General features: G+C 41.4%; 1 protein-coding gene across 1 annotated transcript in view; it reads right to left on the bottom strand.

Moving 5' to 3' along the window:
- TBXAS1 (thromboxane A synthase 1) overlaps window positions 1-23,397 on the bottom strand; it is a 250,988-nt gene that overhangs the window by 152,685 nt on the left and 74,906 nt on the right. The window contains exon 4 of the mRNA XM_021536482.2: window positions 6,378-6,430. Within this exon, the coding sequence (XP_021392157.2) occupies window positions 6,378-6,430 (53 nt within the window). The remainder of the gene's footprint in view (window positions 1-6,377; window positions 6,431-23,397) is intronic.

Raw genomic sequence — 23,397 nt, 5'->3', positions numbered from 1 at the left:
TGTTCCACATACCTAAGTACATTTGAAACATGCTAGAATTAAACTGGTCAACTAATTTACTGTAAATTTTGCCAATAACCTGTAGCCTACAAATCGGCATATGCAGAATGTAAAATACTCCAACAGTGATCAGGTAGCCACAAAAACTATTCCACCTGTAACAGTGGCACAGATTACAGCTCTCAGAAAAGTGTGCTATGCCACCTTTTGGGCAAGTCTTTAGGCATCAGTCCCACAGAAGGCTATGTTCAGGACCAATTAACTCTAGAGACACGAGGAGAAACTGGTGATGATATGTCCAAAAGTAACTCACAAGACTTGTTCAGCAGCTTGATTTAACCACTGGAGCCAACTATAACCAATTGTCATGGTTTGACACTGGCACAATGCCAGTGCCTCCATGAAAATGCAATCTCTCAATTGAATGCTGTGAAATGCAATTGAGAACAGAGCAAAGCAGGCCTAAGCTGAATAACAAAGAAAACTTTATTAAGCTACTACTATAAAAGGAAAAAAAGAAAGGAAAAAAACTACACAAAGATCAAAATGAAAACCTTGCAAAGCATTCCTCCTCTCACCACCCAACTCCAACAAACCACAGTGAGACACAATCTGGACCCAAATCAGGTTTCCACCCTCCAGACAATCGATACTCAGCCCATCGAGGGAACAGAGTCTCTCCTGTGCCACAGACCCCCCAAGAAACACAGCTCCACATCCTGTGTTTCCATGTCACACATGGCACCGCCTCGAGAAAAAGTTTGCCATGGTGACCCTTCTCCTTTCCATGCACAGTGCTCTCACTACCAATGCATGGATGGACAGACTGCTTTAGGATTTTTCCTTTCAAGGATGCCCTGCTAAGAGGGGAAAAAACGAACAGTTCAGTTTTTTATTTTTTGGGATTACAGTCTCCCCCATTTTCCGCTAGGGCCGAGGGTCTAGGAACAGAGATCTTTTTCTCTTCTTCTTCTTTGAGGACAGGAGACACCACCACAAACCCCCTAACTTTTCTCTGTTCACTCCACTTCTGTCTTTTCCCAGCTGAAACATAGTCTCTCTGGCTCACTGGCATCCTCCTAAAATACAGTCTCTCTTGGAGAAGAAAAATGGGTTCAGTCTGTGGCCAACAAGGAAAAGTCTAGCCAAAAAACCACTCGTATCTCCTCCCACCTAGAATTTCTTCTTCTAACATCCCAGCGTCCAAGCTGTCTCTCTTCCTCTCTTTCAAACCGAAGAGGAGAAAAACTTTACAAAGCTTTCATTTCTCAGGAAGGGTTAAAAATCCTGACTCCCAGGATGGCTCCATGCCCAAACTCCAGCTCCCACAGGCAGCTGGGCACCCTGCGGCCCCCCTCGCTCTTCTCCTTCCCCACGGTGAAATTGCTGATAAAAACTGCTGCTGTCTCTTTCTCTCTCTCTCTCTCGACTCTGGGGGGGAACGGAGACATCCCAGATTTCTCCACCCTTCCATCTGCAGGGGGTTCCAGTCCCTCCACCCTTGGGCCCACCTCAGTCAGGCCATGGGCCTTCCCCTCCCCACCCAGCCACGCCGGGCAGGGGAGAGGCTGCACTGCGGCTGACCGGAACCAAAGAGAGCGAGTTCTCCTGGGAATTCTGCTTTTAACCCCTCTGTGTTCTCAGAGGCGTGTCCACCTTCAATTGGTCAATATCCAAATTGGCCTCTTCCTTCCGAGAAAATTCTTTCTCCGTGTCAAACCATGACACCAATACCTAATTATATTTAACTGTGAGAATTCAGATGGAGATGCAGCATTGTACCATGAATTCTACCCTGGAGTTTCTGCCAGGAGTATTGTTAGGTTTCAGTTCTTTTTTGAAAAACAAATATTTTAAAAATAGATTACTATTTACATATTCTCATAGTGATTAAAAAAAGGCTCCTGAAAGTTTAAATAAAAACATTAAGATTGTCCTATTGTTCTGTCCATTCATGCAATAATATTTTCCATTTCAGAGGGAATGGCTGACACATTTCACAGAAGAGCAGCTAAATTGTCTACATGCAAAATGCTATCAAAAGAGAGGGTGGGGAGGGAGAATAAATATTTTTCTCCTCATTAACTTTTTCCAGGTACAATAGAACTAGGAGTTTATGTGTACTAACAGCACTAAAAATATTTTTAAGGCACAAATGCAATTGTTGTTTTATGGCCCTGATTCAGCAAGGTAGACAGACTTCTGGTTAACTTGAAGCATGTTGAGCAATACCACTGACTATAATGTGATTACTCATGTGCTCAAAGTTAGGAGTTCTGCTGTACTGTACAATTTGCAGGTAGTTAATGGAAGAAAGAGATAACTCTAACCCACATCAGCAATTCTGGGACTGGTCAGCAATCTTACAGAGTCAAAGAAACTTATCTCTACACATAAAGGAGAAAGCAGTGAGAAGAAAATAAATCTTGATGAAATATGGAAGACCTGACATCAGCCAAAAAATATACTGCTCTTTAAGAAAACAAAAATCAAGGCAAGTGAGGCTACCAAAATTCCCTATCAGGTTACATGAGTATCAGATTATGAGGAGCTATAAAACAGTAACAGGAAGCTTATTTTTCCCTATCATTGTCCAGGTATGATTTCCTTTAGCTGAAATATAAAAAGTAAATTATTTAAAATAGCAAAACAAAGGAAGTATCCCAAGAGAGGGAATAAGTCCAGTAGACCCTCACCACCATCAGTGTAAAAGAGAAAATCAAACAGGATACCATTTTTTCATAAAACTGAGTTATTTCTTTCCATGAGCCTTTAGACACTAAAATGAAAATACTTTTCCTGGAATCACTTTTTCCACAGAAAGCAGAATGAGGCTAGAAATAGAGGGGTTAAAATTTTTTGTGACATTAAAATAGCAATAAAGACATTGTTTCTTCAGTTAAATTCATCCCATGATGAAGACATCAGCTGCTCCCTGCAGCAGGAGATCCTACGTTAGGCTTGTCCCAAGGTATTTGATGATGGCAGAAGGAAGAAAAAGGCTTTGAGTAAGGTTCCACATGCCCAAATCCCAGAAATGCATGTCCCTCTTCCATCCACAAAAGGGGAAAGCCCCAAGTCCCCATGCTGACAAACCAGAGCTTCTACTACGGACATCTTCAGACTTCTCACAGGTTGAAGTTGAATGTCCAAGTCAAGGCAGAGTAAGAATAGGGGTTGACCTGCTGCTATTTCAGATTGAAAACAACAAGAAGATAGAGTGTCACCCCACAAATGACACAGAATTTCAATCTGTTCTCACTCTGTGGTTACACACAGTGAGGTCTACGTAATGACTTCTTACATTCTTCCCCACGTCCAAATGCATCACTACAGTCGAAGGCAGAGTAAGTTCCTTCATCCCAGGGCAATCAACTGCCCACCTGGGGCTGTGTCATATTTTCTACAATCACTGGTAGTATATTGTTGGGCCAAGAATATATTACTTATTTTGGCAGATTTCTTTTACTCCAAATCAGTTCTGTAAAGCCATAATGATTCAATTGCAGCAGAGCAGTCAAATGTGTACAAGTGCATACAGAAAGCAAAACTAACTCACTCTCACATTATAGAAATTGCTTTACTGATTCCATGAAATATGTTGTCCCTCTTTATTTCTCTGTCTGCTTTTATCACCTATTTCCAATCAGCAGCTATTAACCTACAATTGAAATGGAACAAGTGGATTTGGTGGAGATGAAAATAAAGTAACACAGCATTAATATTCATCCAAAAAATGAGTGGTGTAAATCACTAAGTTCCACAGTAAACAGGGTTACTCTCCTGCAGAACTCTTATGTGAATAGGGAAATATTCAAGGCATACCTTATTAAGTATTAGTACACTCTTTTCCAAATAGGATTGTTTTCAACTTCATTCTTGTTATGAAGAAATAGCACACATGTTTTAGAGAAAACATTTTTATAGAAGATACCCCAAATTAAAGCTAAATCAAAGGTTTCCTCTGTTGCAGGACCTCTTTGAAATTCACATCAGTGGCTTGGATCACCCTGACGAATAGAAATGCTCCATCTCTACTTTTGCACCAAACCCAGAGCTGTTTGTTTCTGCCTTGGCCTCCATCTTGGGCCACCTCTGTATGAAAACAGTTTTCACAGCACAAACTCACAACTGATGACTATTTGCATTGTCTGTCTTTATAAAATATCAGTACCATCACCTCTCCTTTGGATTTGCACACGGGAGCGAAGGGAGAAAAGCTTTTGTGACCTACAAAAGCCTTACTTGAAGTAATTCTCTCCGACTTGAGGCCTTTTGGAATGGAAGGGATATATTGTTTTGACTTGATTAAAGCTGAAAAGTTGATTTGACATCCTGTTGTCAAGGAAACCAATTCACACACAAAAGAAAACAGTTGTGATGGTATCATTCAGACTATTCAAGTGACCTCAGGAAAAAAAAAAAGCTTCAGTTCCAAAGATTTGTATTCAACTCACTTCACCACTGTAGAAATAAAGATCATTGCTCTTTATGCTTATTGGAAAGCAGTTTTCAATCTGGGGAAAGAAAAATGCCACATCTTCCATCTGCCAGATCCAATACTTTGCTGGGAATATATATAAACACACCTACCATTTATTTGCCTGTTTCAAAGAACCACATAAAGAATCGCACTGAAGACTCACAGGGAAGGACAAAGAATTTCTTTAATTGACAGGACTGTGATAAATACCCCCTGACACATACCCCACCTATTGAACAGCAGCTTGCAAGCCAGGTTTTAAAACGTCCTACTTCAAATAGACCTTACCTCAAACACAGCATTGTTTGCATCCAGTTTTGTTTTCCTGGGAGACATGAAAAAAAACAGCATTTTTTTTTCTCTGCCAGTCTCCTAGATCCCTCAAAAATTGAGTTTTCCATGCATACAGTAAATGAAGTTTACCTATGCTCATTCTTCCTACCTAGAGAATCCCAAAGAGTCCTGGCTGACCACGACCACCATCATCCAGCTTTGCAGTCCATGCAAGTCTCACAGAGGTTTCATTCCCTAACAGTCGGTAAGTAAATTGGAGAAATGAAACTTTCTATTTGCTCACACACTGTAATTATACATCTCTTTCTCCAATGACATAGCCTTGCCTGGCTGAGTGAGCAGACAGATGACTAAATAGCAACTTGTCTCAAATTCAGCTTAGTAAAAAAAAAAAAGAAGCATGATATTAATAAGGAGGGAAGTATACTGAGGAATAAATGCCAGTGTTCTTACATTATTGTCATTTAAGGGCATCACACCAAAGGTCACAGAGATAATAAGCCTCGGTCACTTTCCATTTGTTACACAACATACAAATTTCCACAGCATTAATGAATATCTTTTCCCATTCCTGGCCAGCCAAGACACTGCATTATTTCCTCCTAGACAAGCACCTAACCCTTGGAATTCATTATTTCCATCTCTTCTTGCAGCACTTTGTCCTTAGGGTAGAGCATAAATGCCACAAGGTGGCTGTGACTGAAGCATCAAATGCTGAGCCTGACTTCTTTCTGCTAGAGCATTTTTGCTGAAAGAGCATACAGAGCTCATTGGTATCTTTTGTAATCAAATATGTATACACACAGACATCCATATGTGCTCTCTTAAAAGTATCTCAGACTCCTTGAAGACCATGGGAAAAAAAATCGACATTTTCATAATTTGTGGATACTGCCTGATACTTATATATTGAAATAATAGTTATGCTACAAACACCAACTGACCACAACAATATAAGATACCATGGGACAACTGCATTTATACTTAAAATGATGACAGCTGGAAAGTAAGTAGTTCTTGGGATAGAAATGACATTCATGGAAATGTGAAAGTGTTTCTATGAAGGAATCTATTGCTTAAACCCTCTTTACTTTTAACAGACTGCTAAGATAGCACAGCTGAGCTATAGAGAGAGAAATGCCTCATTTCTAATCTGTACTTCATTGTATTTTAAGTTTAGGAATTTCACATAAATATAGATAGCAACAGCTGAAACAAATTCATACTATTTCATAAACTGAGGGCTTTCTGAGATGACAAATTATTATTTCCACTGTTCACTGAAAGTATAAAGAATATGCAGATGAAAAGAGAATATTGAAGGCTGGTAGCTTTGTACAGTTCTGAAAAGGGCTAAACTTTATGTGCATAATTAAAATAAGAGAGCGAAAAATGAAGTCCAATCCCAAATGTTGAACTAAAATAAGCCAAGGATATTTGCTTCATGCAATCAAACCACCTCCACCTCTGTCCTCCAAACTGAAACACTGCACTCTGCATTTTGACAAACACCTTATCTTGGTATTTTCTCCTCTCCCACCCAACAATCCCAAAGAGCAAGAGCCAGAAAGAAGAAAGCTGACAGCACTACTAAGCTTACCCACAAATAGGTCCATACTCCTTTATGAGTTTTGTGTGGTTTTCCCAAAAACCCTGGAAGAAAGAAAAAAACCACAGTATTTTAGAGAAGTGCTTAGCAGAAGCTCTATTACACATTATTTCTACCACTGACACAAAGCTTTGAACTTCAGCCAGGAGAACCATGGTATTAACCCATAACCTCACTTTTCGAATATTGTCCCTATGTGATGAACATAGAGTCTAGAAAGGATGGCTGGAAAAACAAATCCCAACCCCAAAAAAGATCTGGCAAGACATGAAACATGTTTTCATCAACATTTTATTCTCCAAAATTTTTTACCATTTCATGATTTATTATTTTTAAACTAACTTCATTATTTTGGTCCTAAATCAATTTTTTTCAGATATGCAAATGGATGGAAAACTAATACAGGAATTAATAAGAGGATATTACTTACTACACAAAAGGGAAGAACAGGGAATATGGCAAGGTCATCTTGTTTTGGTTTTAGTCATATTATTAAAAAAATCCCCAAACCTGCCAAGTCAGAGCTTAGCACAAGGCAGTCAGCTGGTACATTCCACAGAATAGTAAGCAGATTTATTTTTTAAATTCTTACCATTTTTACTGTCATTCATTTTCATAATTGAAGAAAATTCATATCCATTTATCTAAATAAACCTGCCACTATACTCAATTGTTAGTGTCTTAAATGAATTCAAATTGATTAATCTAAAGAAAGTGCGCAAAATATATCCCTGAAAATGAACGATAAAAAAATCTGTTTTAATGAAACCACAATATTTGAGGACCATGCTCCATTGTGTTTGCAACTTGTCTATGGAAAAAGTAACCCATTTGATTGCATTAATCTGCATTTATATTAATGGAAGATGGACTATCATGATCTATTTTTGTTCTTAAGAGAAAATTCACAAAAAAAGTAGAATATTTATGTCTCATATTGAATCTTTGTTTTTATGACATAGCACAGAATATTAGCTAGAACAGTACAGCTACTGTAAATATATCTACTGCTGACATAAATAAACCACCCCATGTAATGTGTATATGCTTTAAGAGCATTTTCCACACTAAGCAAGGGAAAATGTGGTAATTATCTGACTTAACACCCTTGGGTGTTAACTTATTGTCCAAATTAGCAAAGCACTTGCCACCACCTACAATCCTCCTCTCATAGAGTCCCTCAATTTTTTTTTTTTTATTTTTGTTTTTTTTAATCCTGGACTTATAATACCTTTATTCTGCAGGACACTATGTCCCCAGTTTAAGGCAAGAACTATAGGTTCTCCTTTAGCTACGAAAACCATGGGATGACGTGTAAGAAAACATGCTAAAGATAAAATTATGAAAGAGGTGGATTAGATGACAGCCTGAGGAGAATGTAGAAAAAAATATATATTCTCCCCCGAAAAATTCTTCACTACTAAGGTAAGCAGAAAAGCCTCAAGAGTTAGCACACAGAAACTAAGGCCTTGTAATACCACAAATATAGACAGCTAGCTCAAAAAGGCTTTTGCCTGGAGACACTGTGGGAGGGGAAAAGGCACATATACATTCACACCAACTTGCATTTTAGCTATAGAGACACTCCAGCCATTGCAGGACTCCAGCCTGCAATTGCTATAATTTCAGCATCATAAACGCTGTCTACTGATGCAGGGGGGAGTGCTGGGGTCCGATTCTCCAGGTGGCCATTTCAGGCTGGTCCAGCAGGCTCAGCCCACTCAGCTCTGACCACTGTGCCCAGGAGAGCAGCCCCAGGCAGTGCCAGCAAACACCGCTGACATTTCCAGCCACGCAGGGCACAGCTCGAGGTCACCGGGCACAGCCCCACCAGGGTGCAAAGCGCTGCTGTACCCCAGCTGCAATGCTTGGCCAGGGCAGAGGAACTTCCAGTCCTGTGGGACGATGCCAAATCGGGTCTGCTCTCCAGTCCACTTCCCACCCAGCCTGAGCCTTCAGCGAGGACACCCACACTGCAGCCTGAGCCCTGCCTGCTCAGTGTGCTTTGGATTGCAAGCACGTACACAGGTATTGCACTTGCTGTACCCACCAGCTGCATTCCAGTGAGCCAGCAGGATATTAACATTTTCAAGAAGCCTAGGCTTTAAATGATTCAGTGAAAAAGCTTTCCAGCAAGCCAGCTCCTTGGAAGAACTGCTTCTGGCTCACTACATTAGAGGGGTCAGGCAGAGCACGTTTCAAATCAGATCTGTTAACCAGTAACTGGTTTTCTACCTCCAGGACTTCTAAATAATTGCACTGGCTTAAAATTAACCACACTTAATTTTTTTTCCCTAAAGCGAGAAGTACTAGCCTGCAGGCTGGGGGAAGAGAAAGAGTTGGAAAGCACCTGGGAAAGACTGTGAGAAAGCATCTCAGGAGTAAAAGAAGCCATAATTCTCTACACTCCAGGACACTTTCTCAGCCGTGCAGTACTGCACCCACATACTTGTCACTGCCAGCCTGGGACCCACTGCTGTCCTGGCCTCCTTCAGAGCCTGTTAAGCACCTGGCAGCAGGTCTCATGGCAGCAGGCATGGGAAAGAGAAGCCAACAGCACACACAGGACCCCATGCAGCTGTGGTGGCTGGACTGTAGGCAAGGCAGAGGGCATGTGCATGTATCCCTTACATACCAAGGTACACCTTTCAGCTGGAGGAAGCTAGAGCCATAAAAAGACCCCTGTGTTTACTCTTGATGGCCATGAGAAAATCAATGAACTTGCATGGTCACAGAGTGAAGGGATATGCCACATCCACACAGCTCTGCCAGACTTGCAGCATCATCCCCAAACATGGCCTCCAGTAGACAGGTACCCTGAAAATGTCCTCCTCCTCCCCTGAGTCATGTTTGAAGCACAGAAAGCCTTATAAGTGCTTTTGGTAACTTATTTACACTGGCTGAATTTGGTTTGCTTCAACCAATTATTGCAGACTTGTCCATGTTTTATAATTGCACTTGTACTTAGTATCTATGACATAACCAAGCACCTACTCACAATCAGCTGCTGTTTTACAAGAAAATGGAAGTAGAGGCCACCTATCTTCACTTTCTTTCCTTGTATTTATCCACTGGGTGATCTGCAATCAAACTTAGAAATGGCACCAGCTGACTAGTACCCAGTGGCTTTAATCTCCCTAAAGAAGAAATTATAAAAGAGCAACAGGGTGATTAGGAAAATAATAATTAGGAAAAAATGGAAACATATGTATTCTGGGGTTTTTTTTGAAAAACAGAAGGAAACAGAAAAGCAAAAACACCCAGTATTATGGTATGACACTATGTGTATCAGGAAGAACTGTTATGGATTAAACACTCAGTAGTAAAAATTAAAAGCATAGTTAGCAATGATGTTCCAAGTTTAAAAAAAAAATATCACTTAGGGTTTTCTTTGTTTGGAAGCTGCAGAAAATGAGCTATCGTCATCAAACCAGAAAATGGTTGGGCCAGGGTGACTTGTCACATGTGGCCCGTACAGTGAGGTACTAGCCTGAGGACAGTCCATCATCGAGCAGGATAATGCAGGAGTAGGAAAAGCTTCTTCCCTTGAAGAAAGCATATTTTACAGCATCTGGTATACCATGGAAACAGCAGCTCAAGTGGGCTGACTGCTGCACACCGAGAAGGTTCTTTGTTTACATATCTGGCAGTTGCCTCCCTGAAGGGAATTTGCATTCTTCCCCTTCCTCTGAGTGTGTATCATCATCTGGATCTGTGGCTAGAACCACTCACAAGGCCAAACCCTGCTCTCAGGGATACAGGCACAGACCCCATGGAAGAGAACAAGATTTGGGTCTGCATCAAACAAAGCAAAGTCTGGTCACTGCCAACCATTTTTCTTGAGATACTGAATGTAGAAGATTCAGTTTGAGCTGCATACATGAAAGGGCTGAAATTGCTCAAATATCCCCTCTCCTTTTTTTTCAATAGACTCTGGCACTCCAAGACAGATACTTCAGCAGTTTCCTCCTCATTGCATATTCACCTTGCTAGTTCCTCACAGCAAGGAAAAAATCTGCGGCAATGTCATCTTCCCTCCTTGCTGAAAATGGTTATAGGCACTAAGCCAAAGTTTTCAGAAAGAGGCAGTATTTCAGAGAGAAGCAATACATTTTGAATTTTGGGGCGTTTAATATGAGGCATCTCCAACCTATCCCTTTTAGTTGCTCGATACCTGCAGATCTCATGGCTTCAAATGGAAAATGACTCAGATTGTATGGAGGATGCTTTGAGCATTTCAGCTCACTGCAGGTGAAAAACAAATGATGTGGTTTATGAACTTCACTGTGCTTCTTCGGGGTCATGAGATAAAATGGTTTGAAGAGAGCCACAAAGCTGGGATCCAGCAGATGCCTGCCCCTGACAGTAACTCAAAATCTGGACTCCAAAATGGGTCCTAGAGAATGCAGTGAGGGTAGGCCACGAATTTTGTAGTGTAGTGAATGTCACAAAAGCTACTGAGCTCTTTGGAGATGGATGTGATGAGCCCATCAAAATTCACTGAAAGTGGGAAACATTACCCATGCAAGATCAGCCAAGGGAAAAGGCTTCTTTTGTTGCTCCCTTCTGATGTCAGTCACTTTACCAAGACACCCTGGATTCAAACTTGTGACTCAGAAACCAAAGATGCCATGTCCCATAACTAGTCCCATATATGCTCCACCTTTATCACCCTATATCAGATGTGATTCTTTGTTTCATTGTGATATTAACAATAACAGTATCATTGTTCAAGTGCACATGTCATATCAAGAGATTAAAAAAGCTATACAGATATTTATGGTACATAAAGACAATAAATATTTTTGGAACAGATTTTTAGCATTCAATGGGCTTTTGCACATCCTTTTTCCTTAGACCACCTGAAAAAGAAAATTGCTAATAACCTAGTACCCAAAATGATTTTTTTTTAAGACAAGCTAACATTTAATTAAAGTAACCTTGTATCTGCCTCCAACCCTCTTTGAAGGAATGACCCCAGACTGAACATCAGCTCCAGTAATAATCCTAGTGAAATCACTAGGATGCCAGCAGACAAGAGGGGGAACACAGCATGAACTTCTGAGCAGCCTGATTCTGAGCTATGTACATAGTTTGTTTCTTTTGATCATTACCATTAATGGTCGTCCTCTGTGTATAATTTGTTTTAATTTATGTGTGTGTCATTTCAGATTTTAAAAAACACATATAGCCCTTCTAAATTTATTAGAGGCAGCCTTTGTACCCTTAATAGTTATTAAGAGAGGTTAGTGTTATGTAATTAAGTTAATCTCATCTGTAAAGGCTAATTAACTGAACACTAATTGAATCTGCATATGAAAATTTGGACAATGTGTTCTCATTACACAATTAAAAAAAAATTACCTGAGCTAAATACCAAACAAATCATAAATTTCTTTCCTTCTACCTTTTCAGATCTTTAATAAAAATTAAGTGGGCAGGTTATTTCTGTGTGCTGTATTAGTCCTTGTTGTCCTTAACAAAGAGCTGTTATCTCACTTGAGAGAAACAGCTTTAGTCCCTTTCTGAAACAGGGATATTTGCCCTCTTACATAAGCTCTTCCTTTCTCTCTTACCCTATGCCCTTCATTGCCCCCTTTTTCTTCTGTCACCTCTCCTACTCAGAGAGGACAAAGGTTCTTGGGCTGAAGTCATATCACACGACGGAAGGCATCCAGATATCACCTTAACCATATCACCCAAAAGGATCAGATGGCACAATACAATCCAGTCATGCCCATTCAGCACCTCAGCTTAGAGCCACCTTGGCAGCTTTGGCAGGGCACTACCTTTATGCCCCCAAAGACCACTCAACAGTGAAGTACTCATCTCATCCTTCTCCACATGAGTGTGCCAGCTTTACAAATGTAAGACAGGCTTTGGACCCTTTTCTGAGGTTTGTCTTTTCTTGAGAAATTTACTGGTTAAAGAAGTCAAGTTTCTGAATGGGAATTAAGAAAAGCACATCATCTTTTCTGGTGTTTGCTCTTTCTCCCCATTAGCCAGGTTAATGGCTGATTCTAATAAGCTGGTAACTGAAGAGTTGAAGGGAGGGGGAGCCAGGGAAGCAAACACCCAGTGGAAAGCCTGACCTCAATAGCATGCAATATTTCTCAGTGCGTGGGACCCTGAGTCCTCAGACTTTCCTTGGAAAAGCCACCATATGTCTTTAACATCAGAGTTGAAAGCACCTGCACTGCCCAAGTAGATGGCTGGATGGAGTTCCAGCCAGTTCACAATCCCTCAGGTGCCCCACGGCAAATACTTTATGAAAATAGGGTCACAGGAATGGAAAATGGGATATACTGCTTGTTTTCTTTCTTTAGGAAAATAACATATTTTCTAGGCGAGGCAGCAGTGAAAGATACACAGATTTCTGCAATGCATTTGGTCTGGTGGCGGGGGAACCACTGTCACACCCAAAAGGATGAAAATCAGGACAAAAAACCAAAAAAGAGTAAACATCAAAGCTGTAGGGAAGTGAGTATGAATGGAATATAAAGAAAAGGTGCAGCCAGGAAAGGAGGAAATCCACAGTTTTCTCAAGGGCCAATCCTGGGACAAACCTTGTTCAATGTTTGGAGGACTGACTTTGGCACAAAAGGGAGTCAGGCTTCAGTGAAGTACATGGTTCTGAAAAGACAGATCCTTTCCTCAGCAAGCAGAGAGACTGAGATTGTCATACCAGAAGAACTGGATGACTTGAACCAACTGCAACAGAGGAGAGACTTTAGTTGAAAGCAAAGCTTCATGCCCTTAGAGAGAGACTATGTTAACTCCAAGAACTTCTGCAGTAGTAGGTAAATGCTTGAAATTAAGACGGAAGTGAAAAACCTGGATGGACACATTAACCATAAGATAAAGATGATGGAAAATGTATGATGGAAAAAAGTGTGATGGAAACTACAGATGTAGTTTCTGGGATAAGTATCTCGGATAAGCTTTCTATGTATGGAACACTGCATGTAAATCTGATGACCTGCCACATTCAAAAGGAATGAATTAAGAATGGAACAACTGGAAAAAAGGGTTACAAGGATCTTTGGGGAATAGAAGGCCTGTCTTACAAGTCATAATTAGGAGAGTCCATTTTAGCTAACCAAAGGTTAGTTTTAGTAGACCAAAGGGAGGAGACATGTTTGCTGTCTAGAACTGTATCGGGAAGAATCACCAGGGAGAGAAAAATATCTATTTAATATAAAGGTCTACATTACTAAAAGATCAAAGTCGTATAAACTGGCTGTGGATAAATGTTGCTTGAAATGAGATGAAAATTATTGACTATTGAAGTTGCAAGATTTTAGAAGCCTTTTAGTCAGAACAGTGGGGACAGGAACCAAGATGTGCATACTTATAAAAATTAAGTGTAGGATTAATAACACAGGTCATCTACACCAGACCCTCAAGGAGATCTACAGTCACTACTAGAATAAGAGAGACTCTTCTCATGGAGAAGATTTACCACACTTTCACATGTGCACACTGCATTCACACTTCTTGTTGACTCAACTTTCCAACTCATTCTCATATAGATATAGTCTCATACATTAATTTGGCATACTGCAGTGAGATTCTTGCTTTCTTTTGGTCTATTTTTTTAAATTTCATTTAACTTTATAGACTTCATTTCCTCAACATCTCTGGGCTGTTAAATGCCAATCTGTCACAGGTGGGGAGCTGGAAGTACACAGGATTAAGCAATTTGCCAAATGCCACCCAAGAAGTCAATGGCAGAGCCAGAGACAAGCTGAAGGTTTCACAGTCCTCCTCCTTGGTAGCTTACAAAAATATTCCTTCTCTGCCACAGAAACAGAGACAGTATATGAGAGAGGAAAATAATATCAACAAATTTGATCTTTTTCTGAGCTTTCAGACATATCACATGCCTGAGACTTTGAAGAAAGGCATGAGGAAAAGAACTGTATATGCACAGCTAACTCTAAAATTCTTTAAATAGAGGGAGGTTTCTTCCTCGCCCAACTATTACCTTAAGATTGAGTTACTCTTATAGTATGCATACTACAAATGTAATTATGTCATAAAATGATCCAGACCCTCAAATTATTCCAGCTGCTGTATTCGATTCTCTGATTATTACAATGATGAATTCTCCAGTCTGATTACACCGGTTAGAAAAATATTTCTTTTTATCTATTTGAAAGTTACCTGCTGTTAGCTTAGACCTTGTTTATATCTAGTATAGAGATATAATTACAAACTTATTATTTTTACTAGGACTGTTGTCTAGATAACACTTACCCCTGCTAGGCCCTTATTTTACTTCATGGTAAATGTCACAGATGACACCCATTCAGCCTTCTAGGAACCTTTGTCCAAACCAGAAAACATGTCATTATGAAGACATGTACAAAGAGAATTACAATTTGTTCAGTGTGTGTTCATGAAAGGCTCCATATGAGGTCTTACAGACTCACTGCAGTTTCTGATCCTTTGACAAACATATATTTATAATAAGTCAAGAAACTAGAAAAAATAGAAAGGAACAATGGATTTATTTCTTTTTACTAAAGTATGTAATTTCCACTAAATGTCTTCTAAGTTGTCTTCCTTCCAAACCAAGTGTAATTCTCTCCTACACAATCTCTACTTACATGTAATTCCACTGGATCACTAACAACCTTTGCTGCCTTAATATTACTGCATCCTCAAATTACAGCAGGAAAGCAGAGAATTACAGTGCTCTCTATAGGAGGGAGTTCATTGTACAATAAAGGACCACTGTAATGTGGATTTTCACTGTGAGCCCAATGTCTCAGATGACTTAGCATAAGCATTCAGCACATCTCACTAACAGTGAATGAACTTTATTCATTTTCTTTGCTGGCCTTCCTTAAGAGAAGCAAAACAGTCATTGCATAATTTGAAGAAATGGAAACAACTTCTTGTAGGACATACAGATATGGCAGCTAAATCTAATGAAAAGAAAGATTTGGGGAGTACTCTAACAACACAGCAAAACACAACCAGGGGTAACAAAGTGGCATTCAAAGAAATGAGAGTTGACTTCTTTCCCAAGAAAAAGGGAGGCAGGGACTCCTTCCTCCAAGGAACTTTTCCACTTCAGAAGAGTGTCCTCTTCCTTCTCAGACCCATCAACAGTAGATTCCTTCAGACCATGAAAATGCCATTTCAAAGGATAAAATATATTAACCAAACCCATTGAGAAAAAGTCTGTCTTGGGTGTCACAGAGTGCAAATAGACTTTGAAATAAAAAAATTACAAATTCCGTGTGCAAATCTGGCACCTTCACCTACAGAATAAGGATGACAATGATTAAGCTTTCTTTTATGATGCAAACTGTGGGCCATCTCATACTGCTCACTAGTGCCTAAGTGGGCACAATTTAGGTGGGATTCAAGAAAACCTCATCTATGGGACGCAAGATAACTCATTCAGTGAGCAATATCTTGGCCTCCTCAGAGATATGCCCCTCTTGTAGTGCTAGGGGTCTCCGCCATTGTTTATGAACTCTTTATAAAATCCATGCCACCTAGTTTTCTGTGACTGCAGGGTTTGTAATTTTCTCTTCTATCCTCCCTTAGGGGTGGCATTGGCCGTGCCTCCCCGGGCGAGATGCAGTGCACCCCCTCCCAAGATGGTGCTGGCCACGCTACTTGGAACCCATTTTCCCACCGTGACCCTTCTCTTCCGCCCCAAGTTTTCCCGCTGGCCCCACCCTTCCCCCAATGGCCCTGCACCATCCTGCAGTGTGGCCAGCCCCTACTGGGGGGGAGGTGAGGTTGGATTAATCCCTCAGTCCTTCTTCTGGACCCCTCTCTGATGGGAGGGATTGCTGGAGGGGCCCCTCCGTTGGAGGACCTCCCTTTGTAAGAGAGCTTTCCCCTTTGAGGTGGAGGGGGCCCCTTCGATGGGAGTGGAGCTGGAATCCTGGACCAGAGCTCCACTGTTTTCTTTCCCCTGAAACAGTGGTGCCCAGGTTCACCCTTTATCCCATCTCCTAAATGTACCTTGCCCAAAGTTCCCTTATTATTACAATACAAGTTTTCCCCATTGCTTGTAATAATTTGGAAATAACTTCTTGGATTGAGTTATATCTTATAGAAGGAAAGATCATCCTCTCTAATTACTACCCACAATGCTATGCCAACTTCGCAATCAAATAATCAAATTGGAGAAACCACATCACTGTTCGCTGCCTGCCTCTGCTCTGCTAGAATTCGAAAGACCACAAGCATCGCGTCATGAATCCTGCTTTCATCCTCAATACAGAATGTGTTTATGATAATTTTGTACCCTTTATCTTAAATTGTAATGTGGAAAAGATTTTTGCCCCATTCATTGTAACTATGATTGGTGTATCACTTTCTGATGTCTCTTTGTAACATTGCTAATTTGTTTTTACCTCAGAACTCCCTTTCCTTTATGTAAATGCAAAAGATTGAGCTGCAGGGTTTGTAATTTTCTTTCCTCCCCCCCATCCCCCCTCCCCCCTCCCTGCATGTTCCCCCTTTTGTCCTGTGTTCCCTTATCACTCCCCCTCCCTCTCATGGTTCTTTGTCCTGTTCCTGCGTTCCCTTATCACTCCCCCTCGCCACACAGTCCGGTCCCTGTCCCCCCCCGCCTTCCCCCTCACCACGCAGCCTTGTCCCTGTGCCCCCCCGCCTTTCCCATCACTGTTCCTGCGGTTTCCCTGCCCCTGTCCCCTGCCTCCCGTCCCATTGGCTGCGGCTCACGTTCCCCCCTGCCCCGGGGTATAACCGATGCCAGGTCGGTGCCCTGCGGTCTCGGGAACACGCTTCTGCAATAATCATGTGTCTGCACCCGAGCCCTGTGTCGCTGTTTCGTCTGTTCCCGCGCTAGAACTGAGCCTCGCAGAGCCAAAGGGGAAAAGCGGCCGCCGCCTCTCCCCCTCTCCCACTGTGTCCCACCGGCGTCCACCCGGAGCTGGTCTCGCACGGCAACATATGACCACCAAGTTTAAAACTATGAAACATATACTTTAGATAATCATAAGTGAAAGAACTTAATGTAATCACAAATTCAGCTCTTATATTTTGATCTTTTAATGTGATGATGCTAAGAAACAACAGTATCCAAATCAAAGCACTAAACAGCACACAGAGTCCTGCATCAAGGAAAGAGACCTGGAAAGATCACTGCGTGTGACAGAATTAATCATGCCACTTAATGCATTGCTAAAAGATACCAGGACTATTTCTGTACTTTAACATGGCCAGACAAGCTCAGCTTCCTCTTGCCTAATTCCCACCTTGTATGAATGCAGCTCTCAAGCACGAAAAGAGAAAAACGTCCCCGTAGATTGTAGTGGCCTCTGATGGAGAGCAGAGTATGCTGCTATCTGCAGCATGGACAGGCCAGGCATAGGCATGACAGGTCCCTTTTGCTCCCATCTATCACATAACACCTCTGTAAAAGCCACAAGGTTAAGGGCAGACATGTCAGCTTGACATACACAAGGCTTGAGGTGAGCCCATACATTCAGCAGGGCAGGAGAGGGAATGTGTCTGCACAGCAGCATCTTCAGCCTAGCCATGGGAACAAACACTCCCAGTGCTTCATCCTGCTCCCAGAGTGACATGGCACCAGGTAGGACAGACCACCCAAAGCACTAGGGACAGAGATGGGCTTCAAGATCATTCTGTACAGAATGCTTTTATCCCTTTGGGAATACTGTAGCCCCCCACAGCCACATTGCAGCAGGCAGTTGACTCTTACACCTATTTTAAAATAACTGGTCCAGCAAAATCTCCTTGTTTTCATAGGGGAAGTTACACTTCGTGTTCTGTCTTGAAGCCAAACACTGTTTAAGACCCAAGCCACCCATGTGGCACCTTTAGGGGCTGAGCACAAAAGCCAGAAACACTAGAAAGCCATATCAGGCCTCCCTGGAAAGGGATTAGGAAGAGGCAGACAGAAACACACAATGCCAATCCCTGTTTGGGCTGGGGAGAGGATTGCAGGGAGCATCAGGAGCTGATATAGCACAAGGAAACTAAACAGGAGGCTGCAGTGGAATGAGAATTTGGGAGCTCTAGCAATCACCAAGATCACTGGCTAGTACTGGCTATGTCAAGTACAGTCACAGTTTCAACTGTGATAATTTCATAAACAGAAGAACTCAGGTTTGGAGATGAGGATTCAATTGGCTCCTGTCAGCCATTCATTTCTGTTTCTAGATCATCACTCAGGGCTGGATTCTGCAGCAGCATCAGGGAAAAAAAAAAAAAAAAACAACAATAAAAACTAAAACAAAACAAACAAAAAACCCACCACCTTGTTAAGCCATCTGGGCTTGCTTCTTCTTTTAATGAATGATGTTACACACCTGCAAATACCAGATATTTTCCAGAGGAAGCAATGCATTTAGCCGTCCTTTCATAACCGTATTCATCTGCACATGGGAAAGGAGAAAGTTGATTGGCACCTTCATTCATTACAACACTTATGCAGGCCTAGATGCTCAGCATAAAGCCAAAGTTGAGGGCAACAATTCCTCCTCCATATCCTGTGAATTAACAACATTCCTAAGAAACTGGGCCACTGGCAAAAAGTAACCACTGCCAAGGATATAAAACAACCTTTCCATTGCATCGTCCCCATAAAGCAACCACCTGGAGGTACTGGAGAGGAAAACAGCACAACCAAGCTCCTGATGAAGACATCATCTCAGATGGAAAACTGAGCACTCTTTCACTCTCCTGCTTTTCTTATGTACACAGCACACCTGTGCAGAGCAGAGGGTCTGCACATTCCCAGGCCCAAGAGGGTCACTTATTTTAGGTAGTGCTTTCAAAGCAGGGGCTTTCTTCTGAAGGTCCTCAAAGGAAAGGGGACCCCTGTTTGGTAAACAGAAAGGAGACAAATTATGGGACGTTTGAATGACTACATCTCTCCAGAAGTAAGAATCAAAATAAAATTATGTGCAGTTAGAAGAGGTGCTCAATGTTTAATCTCTCTGACATCAGTGTTTGTCCCACAGGAAAAGGCATGGAGGAGTGACCACTAAGCAATGTGACATCCATTCATACCCTTGGAAGTAAGGGGGCAATCCCACCATACAACTGGGAATAGCATGGGGTACCCTACAAAAGCTATGGGGAAGCTTCTGCCAGTGCAACATTTAGCAGCAGAGCTAGCTGATCTCTAAGCCAAACTCTTGCTCAATATGAAATACTGGCATGACCAGAAGGAGAAGGGACTCCAGATCTACTTCCAGGACCCCAAGGACCTTTCATAGACACAGGAGGGTTTAGCTGCTTAAACTTCATGGATTAAACTGGGAGGTTTTACCAGTTGTGCTGGTTTTGGCTAGGGTAGAGTTATTTTTCTTCACAGTGGCTAGAAACACAGGGTTGATAATATAGAGATGTTTTTGTTCTTGCTGAGCAGAGCTTACACAGAGCCACTCTAAAAACTTGGCTTCTTCATCATGGATTTGTGTTAATGCCTCTTTTTAACTCAAGATATAAATTACAGGGTTGATGTGGAAGTAAAGAGCAAGACCCAGATGAAGAGTGTATATATCAGTCCTCTGACTCTCCTGCCAAAATTTCAGGCTAAAAATGTTATACATGCACCTCCTTACTTACATATAGGAAAGTATCTCTATATATTCATAACAACCTCAGGTTATTATTTATATGACAATGTAGGATGCACAAGAGAGCCAGGTTCCCTAAAATACAGGCAAATACCTCAGCTCCTGCAGAACAAGTCATTTCTAAGGATGATAGATTAAATTCAATTAAAGGACCAGATATGAAGCAGTGTCTTTAGAGCAGAGTTACTCTCCCACAAATCCTTAACATAGTAGCTGGACTTTTCGTTACATGCCAAAAATCTTTGTGCCTTGTAAAGAAAGAGGCAGGAAAAGGAATGTTAATGACCTCTTTTTACAGTAGCCAGTTGTCAGAGGGGATGAGAGAAAACAAGCCACATGGAAAACAATTGCCAATTTGTGGTCTTGACCATTTAAAAATGGATCCCAAAATAGTCTGCTGAATTGTTTCACCCGGAGCAAAATTACCCATGAATACATATGCATGCACACAAAAACAACATCTCTTGACGCAGTGCTGATGGCGACTGCAGTCAAGGAAGAAGCGTTATTGCATTCCACATTGTGAAAAGACCACAATGCAGTAATTATTCTGAAAGGTTTTCACAAAGCACAATTATTAAGCTAACATTATCCTATTATTGTTTGTTGCTATGGAGATAATATAATCAATATATTTTCTGGATTGATATTTTTAATACTACTAGCACACTGCCCAATATAGCAAGATTTAACTCAATGCATTAACTGATTTTAGTTTATGATTGGCAAAGTCTTGAGGCAATAGATGGCAATCCATCTCATGCCTATTATTCTATCAAGACACTTAATGTCAAAATCTCTGCTGCAAAAGCAAGTTTACTTGTTGAAAATGAGAAAAAGGATAACAACTCTGTCTGAAGAGATGCAATCTTTTAAGCATGAATTTAACACTTATTTCTATTTTTCCTAAACCAAATGAAAATTATCAAACCGGCTACAAAAGTAGTAGGAAAGCAAGTTGGGTTTGAACTCTCAATTTAAGGTACTTATTTATTCCAGTGGGGATGTTTTGAGGCATCATCCTCCTACAGGTAACATAAGCTTTTCCTGCAGCAACAGGGACTCTGGGAAGGTGGCATTGATTATGGCACTGTGCCAGAGCCCACTGGGTGCCGATGCAATCCACAGCCCTTGTCACAACCTCTGCCTGCACAAGCTCAGGAGTCACTGGATACCTTCCCCCATGCCCAGTGAACACAGAGGGCACTTGGTTTTTGGTCTCAATGAGTGGTGAGGCAAAATTGTTACAGCCACAGCCCTCAGTGTCCTTGCCCGTAAAACTGCAAGCACACTTACTTTCAAGTTCCGCTCTCCAGATGATAAACTTTCAGCATATCAAGGGAATGCTCCTGTGTTAGGACAGTGGTAAGTCCACACAAACCCAAGTCTCAGACCTTTGCAAGACAGTAATATAATATATTAAGAGGCTTCAATTCTGACACTTGCTCCAGTCTGTTAAGTTGCATATCAAAAAAGGGCTCATCACTGTGAAATGTCTTAAAGCCTTTTAACATATATTTGCTATAATTGTTCTGAGAAGGATTTTATCATGTTTTCCCCTCCCATATGGCCATACTGTGATGAATTACCTTTCCATCTTTTCTGGTCATAGAATAGCTTGGGTTGGAAGAGATCTTTAAAGGCCTTCTAATCCAGCCCACCTTCAGTCAGTAGGGACACCTTCAACATGATCAGGTTGCTCAGAGCCCTTTGTCCAAAGTTTTTAGGGATGGGAAACCTCAGTTTCCAGAAACCTGAATCCCAAAGGTAACCATATTTTTTCAGCATAGTATATGCTTAAGACAAAATTAAGTGCAGCAGGCTAGACTTTGCATAACTAAATAAAAGGAGTTGTAGCAACATTTAGAAGTACCAATACCTGTTAACTCCTGTGACAAATCCTACAGTGACAATTTGGGTACCAATGTACGGCTTTAGCTGCCTTGGGTTAGACACCAGTATACAAGCATTTTGTCCATGGAGCATACAGATACTTGATAAAATGTGAAATCACAGCAATTCCACTTTCTCCCTTCCGTAAAGGCACTGGATTAGGTGGTCTTGTCCTTCTACATAAAATAGGCTGGGGCTCAGTAATGTAACTTTTGGACTATCTGGAGGGGATCCATCAAGAATAATTATTTACAGATTAAATATCTTGCCTATGCAATGCAACACATCTGGCCCTTCTGACCCAGGGGATAAGTAATAGAGTAAAGAATGCGCATTCACGGCCCATCCCTGTAAGTCTACTGTGCTGACACTAATCCATCCAGATTTAGAGCTGGTTTGTGAGCCACCTCTGCCCTCCTTGCTCAGGCTGGCACATGTCATTTTCTTCCATCACATTTCTCAGTGATGCCACTTGTATTCCAAACAATACCATTGCTATCTGGGCACGTGCCACAGTGTACAAAATATCCACATACATTGGTTGCTTGCCTTCCCACCTTGTTTATTTTTATGCATATTTATAAATGCTTTTTCCGCTGGATGGGGCTTAGACAAGCACGCTAGATACTGCCCTGGTTACAGAAAGGGTGTAGAGTTTCAGCACTGTGTGTGTGTGACATGGCTCTGAGGAGCACTTTCAGCAGCAAAAGTCAGGCACCTTTCTGGTCCCTCCCTTCCTGGAAGGAGCAGGGGAAGGAAAGGGCTTATTTGGACTTTAATTTCCTCCCTGTACTAAAGCTAACATGGATACTCATTCAAACAGGCTACTGTCACATGTACAGCCTTAAAGGACACCATCTGCTAGTGCATCCACACAGTAAAGTGCTGCTCAAGACACACCTCTCTGTCAAGTATAAAGAAAAACCTCATTTGTTTCAAACACCGACTGCCGGCTGTCCAGCAAAACGCCTTAGCATGCAACAGCCCAGAAATTCTGCAAAAATAAAAACTCATTTAGCTAGAGACAGGCAGAGAATATAAATTTTGGTAACAGGAATGATACAATTACATTCCTAAGCAATTAGTCTTAATAATAGACAGACAGTATCTCTAGTAAATTGTCTGCAGACCAGATTTTACCAGTCTTATACATACTGAGCAGGGCCTACTAGCAAGACCTCCTTCATCTCAAGTGCTGAGGGACTAAGATACTACTTAGCAAAAGTAAAAGAAGCAGTGTCAAGCTGAAAACGCTGAGTTTCATCTCACTTTGCTCTGTTAAGTGTTGTAATTGCCGAGTGTCTCTTTCTAGCCACTTCTTTTTTTAATTGATCAAATAATGAAAATTATTATTATTAATCCACAGCACAGAGGTTGAACTTTGCTGTTGAAGGGTAACCTTACATGTAGCAGAGCCATGCAGCAGCAAAAGACATGGCACTGAGACATCTGTTGGGGGGGAAGTCCCATCCCTGCACAGCAAGACTTCTCCTGGAGCTTAGATTTGCCAGCGT

The sequence above is a fragment of the Lonchura striata genome, chromosome 5, assembly GCF_046129695.1.
Source record: "Lonchura striata isolate bLonStr1 chromosome 5, bLonStr1.mat, whole genome shotgun sequence".
Lineage (NCBI taxonomy): Eukaryota > Metazoa > Chordata > Aves > Passeriformes > Estrildidae > Lonchura > Lonchura striata.
The sequence above is the reverse complement of the archived record's forward strand: the minus strand, read 5'-3'. Positions and strand labels throughout refer to the sequence as shown.